At 38.6% G+C, this 19,444-nt stretch overlaps 1 protein-coding gene across 6 annotated transcripts in view; it reads left to right on the plus strand.

Annotated features, from left to right (window-relative positions):
• ICA1L (islet cell autoantigen 1 like) overlaps positions 1 to 17,623 on the plus strand; it is a 55,583-nt gene extending 37,960 nt beyond the window's left edge. For 3 of the 6 annotated variants that reach the window (XM_065930806.1, XM_065930807.1, XM_065930801.1), the window contains exons 10-13: positions 3,479 to 3,553; positions 8,348 to 8,602; positions 9,447 to 9,536; positions 15,409 to 17,623. In XM_065930806.1, coding sequence (XP_065786878.1) covers positions 3,479 to 3,553; positions 8,348 to 8,602; positions 9,447 to 9,536; positions 15,409 to 15,524 — 536 coding nt within the window. In that variant the 3' untranslated portion in view covers positions 15,525 to 17,623. The remainder of the gene's footprint in view (positions 1 to 3,478; positions 3,554 to 8,347; positions 8,603 to 9,446; positions 9,537 to 15,408) is intronic. The other 3 variants (XM_065930802.1, XM_065930804.1, XM_065930805.1) reach the window with 3 other exon arrangements.
• The last annotated feature ends 1,821 nt before the right edge of the window (positions 17,624 to 19,444 follow it).

Here is a 19,444-nt window from a genome sequence, read left to right on the forward strand (position 1 = left end):
TCTCTTTCAGAATTTTCCACAGTTTATTGTGATCCACATGGTCAAAGGTTTTGGCATAGTCAATAAAGCAGAAATAGATGTTTTTCTGGAACTCTCTTGCTTTTTTGATGATCCAGCAGATGTTGGCAATTTGATCTCTGGTTCCTCTGCCTTTTCTAAAACCAACTTGAACATCTGGAAGTTCACGGTTCACATATTGCTGAAGCCTGGCTTGGAGAATTTTGAGCATTACTTAACTAGCGTGTGAGATGGGTGCAATTGTGCAGTAGTTTGAGCATTCTTTGGCATTGCCTTTCTTTGGGATTGGAATGAAAATTGACCTTTTCCAATCCTGTGACCATTGCTGAATTTTCCAAATTTGCTGACATATTGAGTACAACATTTTCACAGCATCATCTTTTAGGATTTGAAATAGCTCAACTGGAATTCCATCACCTCCACTAGCTTTTTTGTAGTGATGCTTTCTAAGGCCCACTTGAGTTCACATTCCAGGATGTCTGGCTCTAGGTGAGTGATCACACCACTGTGATTATCTGGGTTGTGAAGAACTTTTTTGTACAGTTCTTCTGTGGATTCTTGCCACCTCTTCTTAATATCTTCTGCTTCTGTTAGGTCCTTAGCATTTATGTCCTTTATTGAGCCCGTCTTTGCTTGAAATGTTCCCTTGGTATAAGACTACAAATAATAAATACCTGTGAAAAGGTGTAGAAAAGGGAACCTTCTTACACTGCCGGTGGGAATTTAAATTGGTGCAGGCCCTATGGCAACCAATAAAAAGGTTTCTCAAAAACTAAAAATAAAATTACCATATGAGCAAGCAATTCCAATCATGGGTGTATATATCCATAAAAGATCCCCAAAACAGTAATTGGAAAAGATACATGTATCCCATTGTTCGTAGCAATAAGTGTCCATCAACAGATGAAAATAGATAAAGAATATGTGGTGTGCATATAGGAGTCATAAAAAAGAATGAAAATTTGCTATTTCCAACAACATGGATGAACTAAGTGAAATAGGTCAGAGAAAGACAAATACTATATAATGTCACTTATATGAGGAGTCTAAAAAATAAACTATTGAACATAACAGCAACAGAAAACCCAGCATTACTGATAGAGAGGAAAGTCGTGGTTACTGTCAGGGACAAGGACGGGAGGAGGGACAAAATAAACTACAAGGGTATATTGTACATGACAAGGAATATGGTCAATATTTGATAATAATTATAAGTGGAGCATAACTTAAAAATTGCAAATCACTATGATATATACTTATTATACTGAGGTATAATTGACATATAACATTATGTTAGTTTCAGGTGTACAACATGATTTGCTATATGTATATATTGCAAAATGATCACCACAATAAGTCTAGTTAATATCCATCTTCATACACAGTTACCATTTTTTTCTTGTGATGAAAAGTTTTAAGATTTACTCTCTTAGCAGCTTTCAAATATGCAGTATTTGAAAGTATTACTAATTGTATAAGCTGGGCTTAGAAAAGGCAGAGGAACAAGAGACCAAATTTCCAACATTCACTGCGTCATAGAGACAGCAAGGAAATTCCAGCAAAACATCTACTTCTGCCTCATTGACTATGCAAATGCCTTTGACTGTCTGGATCTTAACAAACTGTGGAAAATTCTTAAAGAGATGGGAATACCAGACTACCTTCCTTGTCTCTGAGAAACCTGTATGCAGGTCAAGAAGCAACAGTTAGAACTGTACATGGAATAAAGGACTGGTTCAGAATTGGGAAAGGAGTACATCAAGGCTGTATATTGTCACCCTGCTTATTTAACTTATATGCAGCGTATATCATGCAAAATGCCGGGCTGGATGCAACACAAGCTGGAATCAAAATTGCCAGGAGAAATATCAACAACCTCAGATATATAAATTATTCCACTCTAATGGCAGAAAGTGAAGAGGAACTAAAAAGCCTCTTGATGGGGGTGAAGGAGAAGAGTGAAAAAGGTGGCTTAAAACTCAACATCAGAAAACTAAGATTATGGCATCCAGTCCGATCACTTCATGGCAAATAGAAAGGGGAAAAGTGGAAGCAGTGACAGATTTTCTTTTCTTGGGCTCCAAAATCACTGCACACAGTGATTGCAGCCTTGAAATTAAAAGATGCTTGCTACTTGTGAAGACAGCTGTGACAGACCTAGACAGCATATTAAAAAGCAAAGACATCCCTTTGCTGACAAAGATCCATATTGTTAAAGCTATAGTTTTTCTAGTAGTCACATACACATGTGAGAGCTGGACCATAAAGAAGGCAACCACCAAAGAACTGATGCTTTCTAACTGTGGTGCTGGAGAAGACTCTTGATTGAGAGTCCCTTGTACTACAAGGAGATCAAACCAGTCAATCCTAAAGGAAATAAATCCTGAATGTTCATTGGAAGGACTGGTGCTGAAACTGAAGCTCCAATACTTTGGCCACCTGATGCAAAGAGCCAACTCATTGGAGAAGACTCTTGTGCTGCGAATGATTGAATGCAAAAGAAGAGGGTAGCAGAGGATGAGATGGTTAGAGATAGCATCACCGACTCAATGGACATGAATCTGAGCAAACTTAGGGAGATAGTGAAGGACAGGGAAACCTGACATGCTGCAGTCCTTGGAGTTGCAAAGAGTCTGACACTTAGCAACTGAACAATAGTAACAAAGTACTAACTATAATCACCATTCTATATGTTACATCCCCATGACGTATTCATTTTATAATTGATAGTTTGTACTTTTTAACTTCCTTCACTCATTGTGCCCCCACCTTAGCCTTTGGCAACCACCCCTGTTCTCTAAATCTATGAGCTTAGGTATCATTTGTTCTTTACACACCACATGTAAGTGTGATGGTACAGTATGTGTCTTCGTCTGACCCATTTCACTTAGCATAATGCCCTCAACGTCCATCCATGGTGTCATCAATGTTAAGAGTGTATTCTTTTTATGGCTGAATAATGTTCCATTGTGCATATGAACCACGTTTTCTTTTCTCACCCATTGATGGACACTTAGTTTCTTTCAGTGTCTTGGCTATTGTAAATAATGCTGCAGTGAATATGGGGGTGCATGTATCTTTTTGAAATAGTGTTTTATTTTCATTTTTTGGGTAAGTACTCAGAAGTGGCATTGTTGGGTCATATGGTAGTTCTATTTTTAGTTTTTTTGAGGCACCTCCATATTGTTCTCCATAGCCACTGTGTGAATTACATGGAATGTGAAAACTTTTAAGAGGGCGTGGATAGAACAGAGGACCTGAATATTTGTGGGTATTATAAAATTGTTATATTTATACATATGTAATCTTTATCTGTAATCTTTACATTTTTATATATATGGATTATAATGTGATTTGGTCAGTTGAACAGTTGGGTTTAAATTATTATAAACTACTATAGTAAATAAGCATGCCAAATTTTCTCTTCTTCAACTTAATCTTTCATGTGCTTTTGTTTCAGCAACTGAAGATCACAAGGAAAAACATTCTCGAATAAAAGAATTTGTAGCACCTCAGTTTTCTGACTCTGAAAATGGTATATTATAATTTCACAATATATGTGGATAATTTATTATTTAAAATTCTTTAGTTTTTATTTACATGAGAATCTGGTAGGTCTTTACACAGGAATGCGGTCCTGCACTTTTACGTCATAGCATGTCACAGTGGAAATTAAATCCTCGTTTATTCCGTGTGTCTCGGCCCTGCGGCACGTGTCTGTAGCTGTGAGACGCGCAGGACTGTTGTTTATCTTACTGACTTACGTGCCTCCACCACCTACCCGTGTGGGCGCTCCGTGAACACTGCCTTGAACATTTCTTCCAAGCAGTTATGTTGCATACGTTTTCTTCCTGTTTGTCATTTGTCTTTTGACTTTTCTTATAGTTGTTTCTTGCCGTGAAAAAAAATTTAAACATTTTATATACTCAAATTTATTAATCTTTTATTTTATCGGATCCAGATTTATGTCCTATGCAAAGCCCAGGTTAGAGGAATTCATTTATGCTTTCTGCTAGTATTTATATAGTTTTTTTTTTTTTACCTTTAGATCTCCAATTCATTTGAAGTTTATTCACACATATGATGTTGGAACATTGGATTGAATGTTATATTTTTCCAAATATCTATCCTTTATTTTTTTAAATGCCATCTTTGCCTCAGTAATTTGAGATTAACTTCCACTCATATGCTAGATTTCTATACGTATTTGAGTCTATTTCTGGACTTTCTTTATCGCTTATAGATGTGTCAATGCACCACTGCCATGATTTTTATTTAAAGACTTACTTATCTATTTTTGGCTGCATCCAGGCTGTCTCTAGTGGTGGCAGGAGGGGGCGACTCTTCATTGCAGTGCCCAGGCTTCCATTGCAGTGACTTCTCTTGTCGCGGCACACAGGCTTATTGGCTCTGTGGCATCTGGGATCTTCCGGGACCAGGGATCAAACCCCTGTATTGGGAGGCGGATTCTTAGCCACTTGATCACCAGAGAAACCCACGTGGTTTTAATTATAGAAAGTTATCTTGTGTGTTTTTGTATCTGGTGGGACTAGTATCTTCATCTTCATTGTTTTCTTAACTATTCTTTTGCGTGTTTATTTCTCAATATGAATTTTTTTTATCAAATTGTCTAGCTTTGTAAGAAAGTTTCATTGATACTTTGTAATCACATTAAATCTGAAAACTGACAGGTTGATGATGTCTAGACATTCTAGACAAAAACAAGGGACATCTTTCTGTTAAAGTTTACTTGTATAGCTTTCATATATAGTCTTTTTATGTAGGCTTTGAACATTTCTAATTAAGATCATCTCTGATATTTTCTTTTATTGTGATTATAAATGACATTTTCCTTCCATTTCATCTTTAATTGGTTACTATTTTGTGTATATAAGTACTATTTCTTTTTTTTTGCATATTAGTTTTATATCCTACTACCTTGCTAAATTTGTTTATACTTTGAGTTAGTTTTATGAGTGATTTTCTGGAACTTTCCAGGTAAACCAGCATGTCTTCTGCAAACACATATAGTCTAGTTTCTTCTTTAACAACTCCTGTGACTGTAATTAATTTCTTTTTTAAAATTGAATTGGTTACTACCTCCAGAACAGTGTGAAATAATAGCAAGCATTTCCTGATCTTGGTGTCAGTGCCTGTTTCTGAATTAATTAAGATGCTAGCTTTTAGACTGAGGTATATATTTTATACTGTTAAGTATCCACACATTACTGTTTTCTCAAGAGATTTTATTAGGAATGGTTGCATGCCCACTCCTTGTTGAATTTTGCCAACAGCTTTTTCAGCATCTATAGCAGTGATTATTTGATGTTTGCTCTTAAATACATTAAGATGGTGAGCTATATTAATAGGTTTCCGGATATTACAGTATCTTTGGATTCCAGTTATAAATCCAGCTTTTTCATTGTGCATTGTCTGTTAATATTTTATTTACTATGTTTTCATTGATATTAATTTCCCTATGAAAATATCTCAGCTTCTGATTTTTTTAGTTTTCTTCTTTGTGGAAATTGATCAGTTTAACCTTTTTACCTGTCCTGGGATCAATTTTAGTAAGTTGTATTTTTCTCAGAAATTAATCATATTGTCTGGGTTTTCAAATTTATTTGCATAGAGTTGTACAAAATCTCTTGATTTTTTTTTAACAGCTTTATTGGGATATAATTTAATTACCATAAGATTCACCCATTGTAAATATAAAATTCAGTGGCTTTTAGTATATTTATAGAGTTGGGCAACCATCACAATAGAGAATTAGAATATTTCCATTACCTTCCAAATTCTCTCATGCTTGTTTGCAGTTATTCCTTGGTCCTCTCCCTGACCTCCCCCAGACTAGAGCAGATTGTCATCTTGTTGAACTGAGAAAAGAGGGTAGAAAGGAACGGTTCTTAGTTCAAATACCATAATCTTTCATTCTTTCTGAATCTTAATAGATTTTCTTGTGTAAATGTTTCTTCATTTGAAGTATGTCCTTGGAAAATTTTCAGAGATTTTAAAATAATTTTCACCACTTACTTAAAAACTGATATGCAGGTCCCTAGACCTCACCATTGTATCAGGCCAGAAGCCTCTTTGATTTTTATTGATAAATGTAGTCATGATTTTTCTATTAATTATTATTTAAATACCCCATGGATTATGATATGAAACATGTTCTTTATCACTATTTTTCAGAAATTCCATTCACCTTTCAACCAGGAGTTGTTTAAAAGAAGGTGTTAAGAATGTGCAGGCAGAAGAGCCTTTTAGTTTCTGGTTTCATTAAAAAATGGCCTCATTTTTATCCCTTAATCACACTTTATTTAAGGTATTAATTTAGTAAGTTTTTGTTTCATACATAAATGTAGGAATCACAAGACCAAATACAGTTGACCCTTGAACTCAGTGGGGGTTATGGGCCCCCATCCTCCAGCAATTGAAAGACCTGCCTATAATCGATTGTGGTTGTTGCTGAGTTGCTCAGTCATGTCTGACTCTCTTGTGACCCCGTGGACTGTAGCCCGCCAGGCTCCACTGTCCATGAGATTTCCCAGGCAAGAATATTGGAGTGGGTTTCCATTTCCTTCTCCAAGAATTGTCTCATTTTATTTCATTGTAATCAGAGCATGTTGTTTATAATATTTCTATTTTAAGAAACTGATTTGTGTGTGTGCCTTAGTTACTAATTTCTGTGAATTTTCAATGCGTGCTTCAAAAGAAGGTATATTTTCTATTAGGGTTTGTATATATTCAAGAACAGCCACAGTAGAACCTCCCCAGAAGTCTAGTGGTTAAAACTTTGTCCGCCCAATGCAAGGGGTGCAGGTCTGATCCCTGGTTGGAGAACCAAGATCTCAAGTGCTGCACAGCATGGCTGAAAAAAAACAAACTACTGTGTTGATTATGTTGTTTGGATCTTTCACATCTTTACTTCTGTCCTCTTGGCCTGTTTTTTAACTTGGTATATTATAGTCTCCTATTATTAGCTTCTGTTTTTCCTCATCTTTCCTATAGTTTCTGTCTTACACATGTGGTTGCTTAGTTATTTTATATATAAATATTTATAGCTATTAATTTCATTGTGAAATGTGGTCATTTTGATCTCTTAGTTCAGTCACTCAGTCATGTCCGACTCTTTGAGATCGCATGGATGCAGCACGCCAGGCTTCCCTATCCGTCACCAACTCCTGGAGCTTGCTCAAACTCATATCCATTGAGTTGGTGATGCCATCCAACCATCTCATCCTCTTTTGTCCCCTTCTCCTTCTGTCTTCAATCTTATCCAGCATCAGGATCTTTTCAATAGGTCGGTTCTTCACATCAGGTTGCCAAACTATTGGAGATTCAGCTTCAACATCAGTCCTTCCAATGAATATTCAGGACTGATTTCCTTTACGATTGACTGGTTTGATCTCTTTGTAGTCCAAGGGACTCTCAAGAGTCTTCTTCAACAAAATTCACCGTTCAAAAGCATCAGTTCTTCGGTGCTCAGGTTTCTTTATAGTCCAGTCTCACATCCATTCATGACTACTGGAAAAGCCATAGCTTTGACTAGATGGACTTTTGTCAGCAAAGTAATGTCTCTGCTTTTTAATATGCTATCTAGGTTGGTCATAGCTTTTCTTCCAAGGAGCAAGTGTCTTTTAATTTCATGGCTGCAGTCACCATCTACAGTTATTTTGGAGCCCAAGAAAATAAGTCTCTCACTGTTTCCATTGTTTCCCCATCTATTTATCATGAAGTGATGGGACCGGATGCCATGATCTTTGTTTTTTGAATGTTGAATTTTAAGCCAGCTTTTTCACTCTCCTCTTTCACTTTCAAGAGGCTCTTTAGTTCCTCTTCACTTTATGCCATAAGGGTGGTGTCATCTGCATATCTGAGGTTATTGAGATTTTTCCTGGCAGTCTTGATTCCAGCTTGTGCTCATTTTGCATGATGTACTCTGTATATACGTTAAAATAAGCAGGGTGACAATATACAGCCTTGACATACTCCTTTCCCAATTTGGAACCAGTCTGTTGTTCCATATCTGGTTCTAACTACTGCTTCTTGACCTGCATACAGATTTCTTAGGAGGCAGGTAATGTAGTCTGGTACTCACATTTCTTTAAGAATTTTCCACAAATTTCTTTAAGAATTCTTTAAGGATTTAAGAATTTTGATATGTAGCCTCCCTAATTAGAAATTATCTTCACATAAACTTCTAATCACTGTATTTGTTAAAATTATGTTAATATGAGAAGGAAACAAACTTGATTTGCCATATATCCTACTCTTATTTCCTTGAAAAGATAAAAGTCATTTTGTTTTTATGTTCACTCAACAGTTGCAAAAGATTTGCCAGTAGATTCATTGGAAGATGATTTTGAGAAGGAATTCTCGTTTCTGAACAGCCTCCTAAGTCCTGGTTGCTGGGGTGCTGGTGAAGCTTCCCAGGAATGTCAGGCTGTCTTTGGAAGCCCCAAGGCCAGTCTCACGTGCCAGGAACCTTCTGGGGGCTCCGAGCCTCTTGCTCACTCCGCAGGATTCCTCCCTTCGCAGCTCTTTGACCTTGGCCTTCATGCTGCTGGAGCTTTCAACAGTAAGTGTCTGTGCAACGTTTGGACATCCCTGAATTGCTGTATATTTGTGAAGCAAAACTAGGTACATATGGGTGCTGAAATCAACAAGGAGACTAAGTTAGCTTCAGTACTGCTAGATAAAATCTTCAGTCACGCCAGTCAACAAGAAAAACAACACATATCACTGGAGTCTGTCAAGGAGAGTGAAACAGAGACTGTTCTCCTGTCATCTCCCCTAAACCCCATATTTTCTTCATTGACTTTCTCAGGTATCTTCTCTACATAGAAAACCAGTATCTTGTTTAAAATTCTTGATCTGCTAAGTTATCCGTGCTTAGGGCAGGTGACACTGTTTGTTCCACCTAGCAAAACTTGACGCATTCTCTTCCTGTGAGCTCAGAGATGACAAAGGAAAAGGGAACAACTCTGGAGCTGCTTCCATGACAGCCTTCCGGGCAAGGCGATGAGCATGGAGGGCTGTGTAGAAAGTTGGGAGCAGGAAAGGGTCACTTGCTTTGTTTACATGACAGGGAGTCTCTCCATTCACCTGCTGTTCCACCATCCTGTGTCCAACCCAACACCTTGGGAATCGTATTGTTCCCCACTTCGTCATGGTTCCTAAGTCCTATCAATTACATTTCTAAAATGTGTCTCAAATGTCCCACTCCTCTTCCATTTAGAACCTCATTTGGTTTCCTGGGTTACTGTGACTCCTCCTAACAGGCCTCCCAAGCCCTAATTATATTATGGAATATTACCCTGGAACAAAGATTGGAGGACTTTTATTGGATATTTTTCCCTTGTTTTTCTGATGCTACTTCCCATTTGATTAACAATGTGTAATTTCATTATTTCTCTCCCCAGGCTGGGCCTCCTATGGGGGATTAGAATTTCCTCTTTCACACATTGATAACCAGCCAGTGCCTTCACAGAGTCCAAAGAAATTAACGAAATGTAAGTTACTTATTTACATTATCTGCCATCATAATAAGTCAAATTCAAGTAAATTTAGAAAAGAATCATTTTATAGCCTTTGCCTCATATTGTCCAGAAAATTATTTTGTTAATAATGAATTAAAATGAAAGCTGTATTTGGCTATCCCTGACTGTGGAAAGTAATGACTAGACTTTGTGGGCTTGCCATAGTAAACTATATCCTCTACTTCAATCTTTTATATTTTGTGTTAAAGTGTATTGATAATAGATAATACCATTAGAATAGAACATGCTCTTCGTGCACAAGATGCCTGTTGACAGAGAATGCACTCAGGCTTGTAGCATAGGACCTGGTACATAGTAATTGCTAACATATATCGAGTACTAACTATATTTTGTCTGCAGAGCTGGTTCATGTTGTAATTATCATGTAGGATATACATAGAAAATAGACCCATTCCCTGCCTTACAGGATCTTATACATATTAATCCTAGTCACTGACGTTGATGTAACTTTTTAATTGTACAGAATTTCAGACATACAGAAATATGTCATAAATGAAAATGGCACGGAGAACACCTTCAGGCAGATTTACCTGTTGTCAGCACTTGTCCCCTTTGCTTTGTGAGGCGTGTGTGTAATGCATGCGTTGTTTTATCTGAACCACTTGCGGGTACGTCACATGCACCGTGACCCTTCACTCCTAAAAGCTGCAGCTCTGTTTCCTGAGCACAGGTGTATTCTCTTGCGCAACCACAGCACGGCTGTAATGTCAGAAGTGCCAGCATGCTTGTCTGTAATGTACTAAGTGTCTGCATCTTGTTTGAGTTGACCCAGTAATGCCCTTTAGCCCCGTGCTGCGTCTGCCTGGCCAGGCAGGGGTGGGGGGAGCCTGTGGTCGTGCGCTGTATGCGCTTGCCATATCTCACGAGACTCTTTTAATCTGAAACATTTCCACAACTTGTGATTTTTTTGGATATGGGCATCTTAAAATATCGTCCCTCTGCTCCACTGTTGTTTTCAATAGAAGGCTCCTTATTCAGTTTGATTTGAGGTCTCCTTGTAATTAAATGTAGGTTGTTAGTTTTCCTGAACATCTGCTCAGATTATCCTGACTGGAGTACACAGAGGTGATGTTCCTCTCTCAGGTTTCAGAGCTCAGAGCTGTCCCTCTGTCGCTCATGGGTGCTGTTCCTGTTGACCACTCAGCCACGGTGGCGTCCAGTTTTCCTCCTATGTGATCACCACTTTGCTCTGTCCTCCCTGACGGTGACTGAGCGGTCTGTGGCAAGACGCTGTGAAGCCTTGTACACATCCTTCACTGCTGGTCAGAATTTCCACTTAGGTTTAGCATCCGTTTTTGCTTTTTGCCTGTCCTGTTACAGGTGAAAAGTGATGGTTTTCCAACCCTAGCACTCTCTCCACACTTTTTTTTAAATTATAGTAAAAACATAGAACAAAATCTAGCATCTTAGCCATTTTTAAGTGTACAGTTCAGTAAAGTATATGCACTTTGCTATGAAGAATCTGAAACTCTGTACCCATTGAGCAGTGACTTCTTATTCTCTCTTCCCAGCCCGGGGAAACCACCATTTTACTTTCTGTTTCTATGAATCTGACTGCCTTACACACTTCATATAAACAGAGTCATGCAAGTACTTTTCGTCTTGTACCTGGCTAATTTTACTTAGCACAATGTCCTCAAAGTTCATCCATGTTGTAGCATGTGACAGGATTTCTTTCCCTTTAAAGTTGAATAATATTTCATTGTATGGATGTACCACATTTTGTTTATCCACTCATCCATTAATCACAGTTTTTAAACAGCCTTACTGACATGTCATTCACACGCCAGACACTTGGATTCTTCCACCTGCCAGCGCTGTGTGCTTAGTCGTCAGTCGTGTCCGACTCTTTGCGACCCCGTGGACTGCAGCCCGCCAGGCTCCTCTGTCCATGGGATTCTCCAGGCAGGAATACTTGAGTGGGTTGCCATGCCCTCCTCCAGGGGGATCTTCCCAACCCAGGGATCGAACCTGGGTATCCCAGATTGCAGGCAGATTCTTAACTGTCTGAGCCACCAGGGAAACCCAAGAATACTGGAGTGAGAAGCCTATCCCTTCTGCTGTAAGCAGAAAACTGTCTCTTATTCCCCATTTACATATGTATTCACTGTCAGAATGGATTCATACGTTTTCTGTGGTTTATAATCACTACTGTACTTAATCATTTTGGTTCTCAAATTGTCCCCATGTTGACCAGTGGGAGCACTTTCAGGCTGACATCTAAATCTTTGAAGTATCAATATTTTAAAATTTTCAAACCGTTTCAGACCTACAGAAAGGCTTGCAAAAATAATACCAAATATTCCCATTTTCCCACCTAGATTTCCCAAAATGTTACCATGTTTGCCTTATTCTGTGTGGGTGTGATATATGTAATTTCCTGAAATTATTCTGAGACTTAAGTATTAGGCATAATGCCCTTCAGCCCTAAAAATGTTAGCATCTGTTTCCTAAGAAGGACATCCTTTTACATAATCACAATTTAGTGATCAAAATTGGAAATTAAACATTACCATACAACTGTTATCCAAAGTATAGATCTTATTCAGATTCTTTCAGTTGTTATAAAATAAAATAGTGTTATAAATTATATAATGTATTTTAGAACAAGACAAAAAGATTATTTTCCTAGACCAGGATCCAACCCAGGATCACACTGTACTTGTTGGCAAGTCTCTTTAGCCACTGACTCTGGGACAGTTCCTCAGTCTTTGCCTTCCATGTTGTGGCTTTGTGTGTGTGTGTGTGTGTGGTTTATTTTGTAGAATATTTCTCAAACTGAGTTTGTCTGAGGCTGTCTCATAGATTCGGGTTCTGCATCTTGTCAGGACTGGCAGCACAGCAGCGATATCGTGTGTTCTTAGTAAACCATACCAGGGGCACACAGTGTCTGTTCTGCCCCGTTGCTTACGATGCTATTAACTTCAGTCACTTGGTTAAGGTGGTATCTGCCAGGTTTATTCACTAGATGATGAATAATTATCATGTGGAAAAATATTTTCAACCTGTGAGAATGGCTTGTTTCTGATTATCAAAGTTTCACCCACTAACTTAGCATTCCTGCATGAAACGTCTGTCACTGTGGTTGTTGCCAGATGATACTTTTCTGTTTCATCATTCTACGCTTACTAGTCGTCGTTCTACTGTACAGAAGAGCTTTGTCTTGTCCTTTTACTAACTTGTTGATATGTATCGTTGTGGACTCATGGAATCCTATTTTATTCTTCCTAATACTTTGGGATAAATCAGTTGGGGAATCCGTCAATTCCAAGCAAATCACAGATTCACAGCAGCCAATTCTGAATACAGACACCCTTAGGGATTCAGACTATTTAGTTTTCTCTTTTTAAACTCACTAAAACTTAATTGTGTTTAATCATTAAAAAAGTGAGTAAATTTCACCACTGAACAAAAAAGCTGAGATACTGGGAACGCTGCTATTTGCCTGTAATACTTAGGATTATTGTAGGGGGAGAATAGGGGGGAAAAGCTTTCAGCAAAAAGCTACAATAAAATTAAGCCTTAGAATTTTAATAAAAATTAAAATTCTTAACGATTGTAAAATTCACTCATTAAGTACCCCCCACTTCATTAGTCATTAGTGAAGTGAAGTGAGTCGCTCAGTCATGTCCGACTCTTTGCAATCCCACGGACTATATACAGTCCATGGAATAGCCATTCCCTTCTCCAGGGGATCTTCCCAACCCAGGGATCAAACCCAGGTCTCCCACATTGCAGGTGAGTTCTTTACTAGCTGATCCACCTTAAGGAAATGCAAACTAAAGCCAAAATGCAAACCATTACACACCTATCAGAACAGCTTAAATAAAAAATGAAAACCACTCATGCTAACAAGGATTTGGAAGAACTCGGACACTACTTGTGAGAGTGTCAATTATTATTACCATTTTGAAAACTGGCAGTTTCTGCTAAAACTGAAATACACATACCAAAAGATGCATGTACCTTTCCACTCCTAGGTACATATCCAACAGAAATGCATTCACCTGTTGACCAAAATAGAGGCAGAAGGGTGTTTTGACAGCACTGTTGCTCACAGCCCCGAAGGGTATTTATTTTATCTGTGATGCTGGGTGAGAGGTTGGGTAAGGGTGGTGTGAGTAGTGACTGGAAGGGTGCCACGAGGGCAGCTTCTAAGGAGTGGTCATGTTCTGTTTCTTGATGTCAGTATTTTTATGGTCGCTTTTACTGTATGAAAATTGGTTATTTGGACTTTTTCTCTGTACACGCATGTGTGCTAAGTCGCTACAGTCATGTCTGACTCTGTGCCACCCGTAGCCCACCAGGCTCCTCTGTCCAAGGGATTCTCCAGGCAAGAATACTGGAGTGGGTTGCTGTGCCCTCATCCAGGGGATCTTCTCAACCCAGGGAATTGAACCCCCGTCTCTTTGCCTCCTGCACTGGCAGTGGATTCTTTACCACTAGCACCGCCTGACTCACTCACTCACCCTCCAGTTGCTGTCCTCTAAGAATCTCTGTAGGCAAGAAAAGTGCACAAGGAGAGCCCCCGTGAAAATAATGTAATTAAGACCTTTATTTCCCATTGTGACAGATAAATATAAAACCAATCCCACATTTGTAGAATGCTGTACAATTTTCATATGCTCATCAGAACCCCTCAACAGCTATTTGAGGGAGTTTAGGTATTAATGGAACAATCACATGTCCTGCTTGACACTGTTCTTCAAGTTTAATTATTAATAGCCCCCCCCCCCCGCCCCACTTCCTCTCAAGTATCCTGGTTTAATAATAAATTATATGATCTTTACAAATGAGGAAGCTAGGGGACCCAAGGTTAGATGACTTGCTCATTGTTACTTATTAGTAGGTAGTACACCCAGGACTCAGAGGCAGAGTTTCGTGTGGGCATCAGTGACACTCCCTTGGGGTTCCCAGAAGCAGAACTGGTCGCACAAGGCTGCCTTTCACACTGTCCGGATCCCTGAGGCTTGGGGTCCCCACAGCCCAGGCTCTAGTCCCCTCTCCTGTGTAAAGTGATAGCCATGATTGTAAGAGGGGGTTGCTTTAGCCTCTCGAGTTGGATTGCCTTCCACCCTCTGCCCACTGCGTCTCTGGTCTCATATGTCGTCTTTAGATTGTCCCCTGGGTCTCAGCCCAGCTTTCTGGACCCCCTGGCCTTCTGAGATGACCCACTGTCCATGCCACTGAACAGTCTTTCACTAGTCCCAGCCTTCAGCATAAATGTATTGTTCTTGACTATCTGCCCGTTACTTGTAGATTATCCATATATGCAATTTTCCATTCTCCACAAGGAGAGAGTTGGTCAACAGGAAGTTGTATCTGAGACAATTCATTCCATAATATATTTATCAAAAATTTGTAAAGTACACATGGAAAAGACAGAACAACTGTAACTGAAAATGAGAACTGTTGGTGACAGGATGAGGGGATTGTTTCCCCTACATCTAGTATTTTAGGATTACCTTGATAATAAATACATATTCCAGGCACTAAGTTTGCAAGTGTAGGAACAAAGGTTACTTTTAACCTTGAGCCTTATCTGAGAGTCTTCTATTACTTCCTGCCTTTCACTTTTAATCAAGTCCTTCTCAGAGCAACATGCAGTTACTTAAGTAGCCTCAGCAAAGCATGAGGTATCTACATTAGCTTTTCAAAATTATCCTCAAGGAGACATAATCGATGTTTACTCTTGTCAGTTGTCTTAAATTTGATTCAAAAGAAGCAGTGTCTACTTTAAAATCATAAATGTGGTACAATGACGTGATTTTTAAAAAATCTGAGACTCTTCAATGTGGTTTTTTTTTTTTCCTTTTTTTACTAGCTCCCAACAGTGGTAACCAAGACATGTCAGCCTGGTTCAATCTATTTGCAGACTTGGATCCACTTTCAAACCCAGATGCTATCGGACACTCAGATGACGAACTTCTTAATGCTTGACTGAAACTACGATGCCACTTGAATGGCCTTGAGACACCAGTTTTGCAACTTACTGCCTTAGTGGAAAGGAGTTTATGTTGTCACTCACATACGAAGACATTGCAAATTTAACACTTGACAGCCAACTTTAGACAGATGGTAAGGACCAACCACATTTCTATATATTAAGTGTCTATTTAATATCTTGGATCTGCAGCAGTTGGTAATACATGGAAAACTTTAGAGACTATTGAGTCTGAAATTGATACCAAAACTTAGGCTAACAGGTAGGGATAACTGTCAATAGGGATTGGGTTTATTTATTTGGAAAGCCTTTTATGTATGAGTTGCCTTGCTGGCTGTGAGATTTCTATATGTAGATAAAGGACAGCATGTAAACTGGGTTGTGATTTGGGGTTGGCTTTTAAATAAAACACTGGCAGGGGGAATTTTCTGTTGTGGAACATAGCACTAGAAATAAGACTACTTTTGTCTTTAGAAAGGTAGAATAAGATTTGAGAACTGTTTTCTTTGATGAAATCACAGAGAAAACTCGGTACTTGTTCTCTCCACTTGGAGACTAAAATGTAGTATCTCAGTTCTTTTCTTTCATACAAAATCATGGACACCCTCCAATTTCATCATTGAATTTTTTTTGGTAAAGTAGCAGGATGAATTATTTGCTAAGTCCACCCTCTGTAGAAACAGAAAACTCTCTTCCCATCTTATAAACCACAGGACTGTCCAGCAGTATTTCAACATTGTACTTCATTGTGTCTTCAGGCCTAGGTCTGCACACATTGCTATCACAAAGCACTGTATTCACATGCCGCCTGAAGGAAGACAAGGGGAGGAGACTCCCTGGGCAACTGGCAGTCGTGTTCCTGCAATTACCCAGAAACGTCTACTTGAATGAGGGAAAAATCTAATTAACTCACCCCGAACAGATGTGCAATACTTACCCAGTATTTCTGAACACGATTTAATCCAGAATACTTTCTGGCAAAGTTACAGAAAGCTCTATATTATCAGTAAAGCAGTCTTTGATTTTTTTCACTTTTCTGTGGGTGACATCAGCTGAGGTTCTATTTGATTATTAAGGACAAACTGACCCTTGAAAGGTCTGGAGTCTTAAGAATCAGAAGGCGGGCTATTTAACGGAAGCTGAAGTATATGCTCATGTAAGCACAGCCACTGTAGACACGTCACTCTGTCCTATTCTCTCTTCCTGCCCGGCCTTTAGATCTGAGGCAGTTCTCCCAGTGTCCTGTTCCATCATTGTGCGGTCCACTGTATCTGCATAAGTGACCATTTTCACTAACATGTTCACAGTAGGTTTCACTATACTCCTAGTTCCAAGCAAGCTTAATTATTATTTACAGGAGAATTGCTTGTAATCTCTGAGTCATTGTCTATAGAAAAAACATTTTCTTAGGAATGGACTAGGGCAGGGAAATCACAGTCCACTTCCCATCCATAGCAGTCTGGCCTAACTACGATCTGAACTGCCCACAGGCTCTTTGGAAAACCACAACTGTGGTCAAGTAGTGGGTAGGCTAGAAAGACCTTAACTGAGGGTCAGAAATATAGACTTAAAAGATTCTGTAAAACTTTCCTTAAAATATATTTTCACATGCTTATTCCTATTTCTTTATTTGGTTTAACCCTTAAGAAACAGTTTGTAATTCTCCCTTTTTATTCAGTGAAATTTGCCAGAGTATAATACATTGTTCCACCAAAATTCCATCACCAGGGTCATGATTATGAATCACAGTCTAAAGTTTATATCCATGGTCACTCTGAGCTCTCAACTTTCGGAGTACCTCAGAAAATGTTAACTGTCTTTTGAGTTTTGCCGTTTTTCTCTTATTAATGTTCACTGATGCATTAGTTCGGAAATACTTGTAGAGCTCCGTCACACCCACCCAGAGCAGTCCTCGTTATGGCGTAAACGGAGACTCTGCGTGCAGAGAACCACCACTCTCACTAGGCCTACCTCCCCGGCCGTGGATGCAGAGGGGAAGACTGCCCCCCAGCCTGCCAAGAGCAAAGGTTATTAAAAAAAAATAGAAACATACAAGAATTTTTGTTATTCAGTTCTTAGTTTCTCTAACATTTTTGCTTTCAACGAGTATCCAGTTGCTCATTTAACCCAAAAGCGACACTGCCTTAGTTCAGTTATAACTTCAGCCAGTCTAAAGATTCCATTTTTGATGTGCACATTTAAAACTTTTATTTTTACTCAAGGTTAGTTATTTGAAGCTCAATCATTAATTTAAGAGCCAGAAACAGAAATTTGGCTGTATTATACCTAAAATAGGTGTAATAGGAAACCAAGCAATATTCAGTAGCGAGTGAAAGGAAGGACAGGATAAACAGGGAACAGAAAGGTGATCAGTTGCTATTTGGTTAAATCTAGAACCACCATTCAATAAATAAATTAACCTTAACCAAGGGTGAGCTGAGAACAACTTATCAAAATAAATGAATGCTTTTTATACTAAGTGGGGGGATAGCTATCTTACACTTTTTAATACCAGACAAAAATGCATTTAAACTTAGAAGAGCCCCCAGAAGAACCAAAATTTGCCTAATCTTTCTTCAACCAACTTTAGGGCAAATTAAGATCAAATTGGTGTAACTTTGTATTTTTTGAAATCTTTCATTAATTGTAAAACATAAGTCTGATATGATTAGAAACAAACTGTTTTAACAAAACAGGTTTCAGTATTTGCACAATGAAAAAGTGTATTTCAACCATGGATATTTCACATAACTATCTTTACAGACCATCTGGAAATGTAAAGGTCTTAACTGTGTATGAACAAAGGAAGTTTGGATGTGCTATTTTTCTGAGCCTCTTTTATTAATAATAAAATTATAAGATGGCATAAAAAAGTTTATTTTCTAAAGTGTTCAATACATATCTAGTTATTGTTTCCCTATTCAAAAACTTTGGTTTTTACCTCAGGACCATAGTAGTAAGAAGGTAGTTTGAATGATATAGATACCACAGAATGAAAATAAAACCAGGGCAATTAATATCCTTGTGAGACTGACTGATTCTAATTTATTTCATGCAGGAGGGACTTTGTAAGATATGGGAAATAACAGAATGTGTGTTCTTTGTGTAAATACTCTTAGTAACAAAATACAGAATACTAAACAGCAAAATTTTGAGCCTGGATGCAATAACCAGTGACATATAAGCTATATTATTTAATTTGACTTGCTGAAAGGAGGAACAAAAAGCTGGGATTAATTGATCCAGTTACTTCTATCTCCCATAGCACTGGCAGGGCCCTGCATTTCCTTACCTTGAGCAGTGAAACAGACCCAGAATCTTGGGATGCAGACATTAAACTGGGAAGCTTTAACTTTACATTAAACTACAAACTGTAACATATTAACCAACTCACCAGTACTGAAAGTAATGCATTTAAAACACACGACAGTAAGGGTTCGTTTAAATATACCAAAGAAAACCTACAGAGCAGGATGGGAAGAAAAATGCTTATTGTTAGGATGGGTCACATCCATAAGCCCAACATATTCTATCTTCTCCCATGTTTTATGTGCAACTTAAAAGAAGACTAAAGAGTTCCCTGATGGCTCAGTGGGTAAAAAAATCCCCCTGAAATGTAGGAGATACAGGAGACGTGAGTTTGACACCCGGGTGAGGAAGATCGCCTGGAGGAGGGCATGGCAATCCACTCCAGTATGCTCGTCTGGAGAATCCCCATGGACAGAGGAGCCTGGTGGGCTCCGGTCCATTGCGTCAGAGGCAGACACGACTGAGTGACTAAGCATGCGCGCAGAAAGAGTTCATTAAGAACTGGCCTTGGCATCTAAATTCAAGACTCAGTGGTGTAAAGAAAACCATTCAACGTCCAAAAAATAAGTAAAACATAAGGTGTTAACAGGTGAGATTTTGAAGGGCA

This window comes from Muntiacus reevesi, chromosome 3 (assembly GCF_963930625.1).
Source record: "Muntiacus reevesi chromosome 3, mMunRee1.1, whole genome shotgun sequence".
Lineage (NCBI taxonomy): Eukaryota > Metazoa > Chordata > Mammalia > Artiodactyla > Cervidae > Muntiacus > Muntiacus reevesi.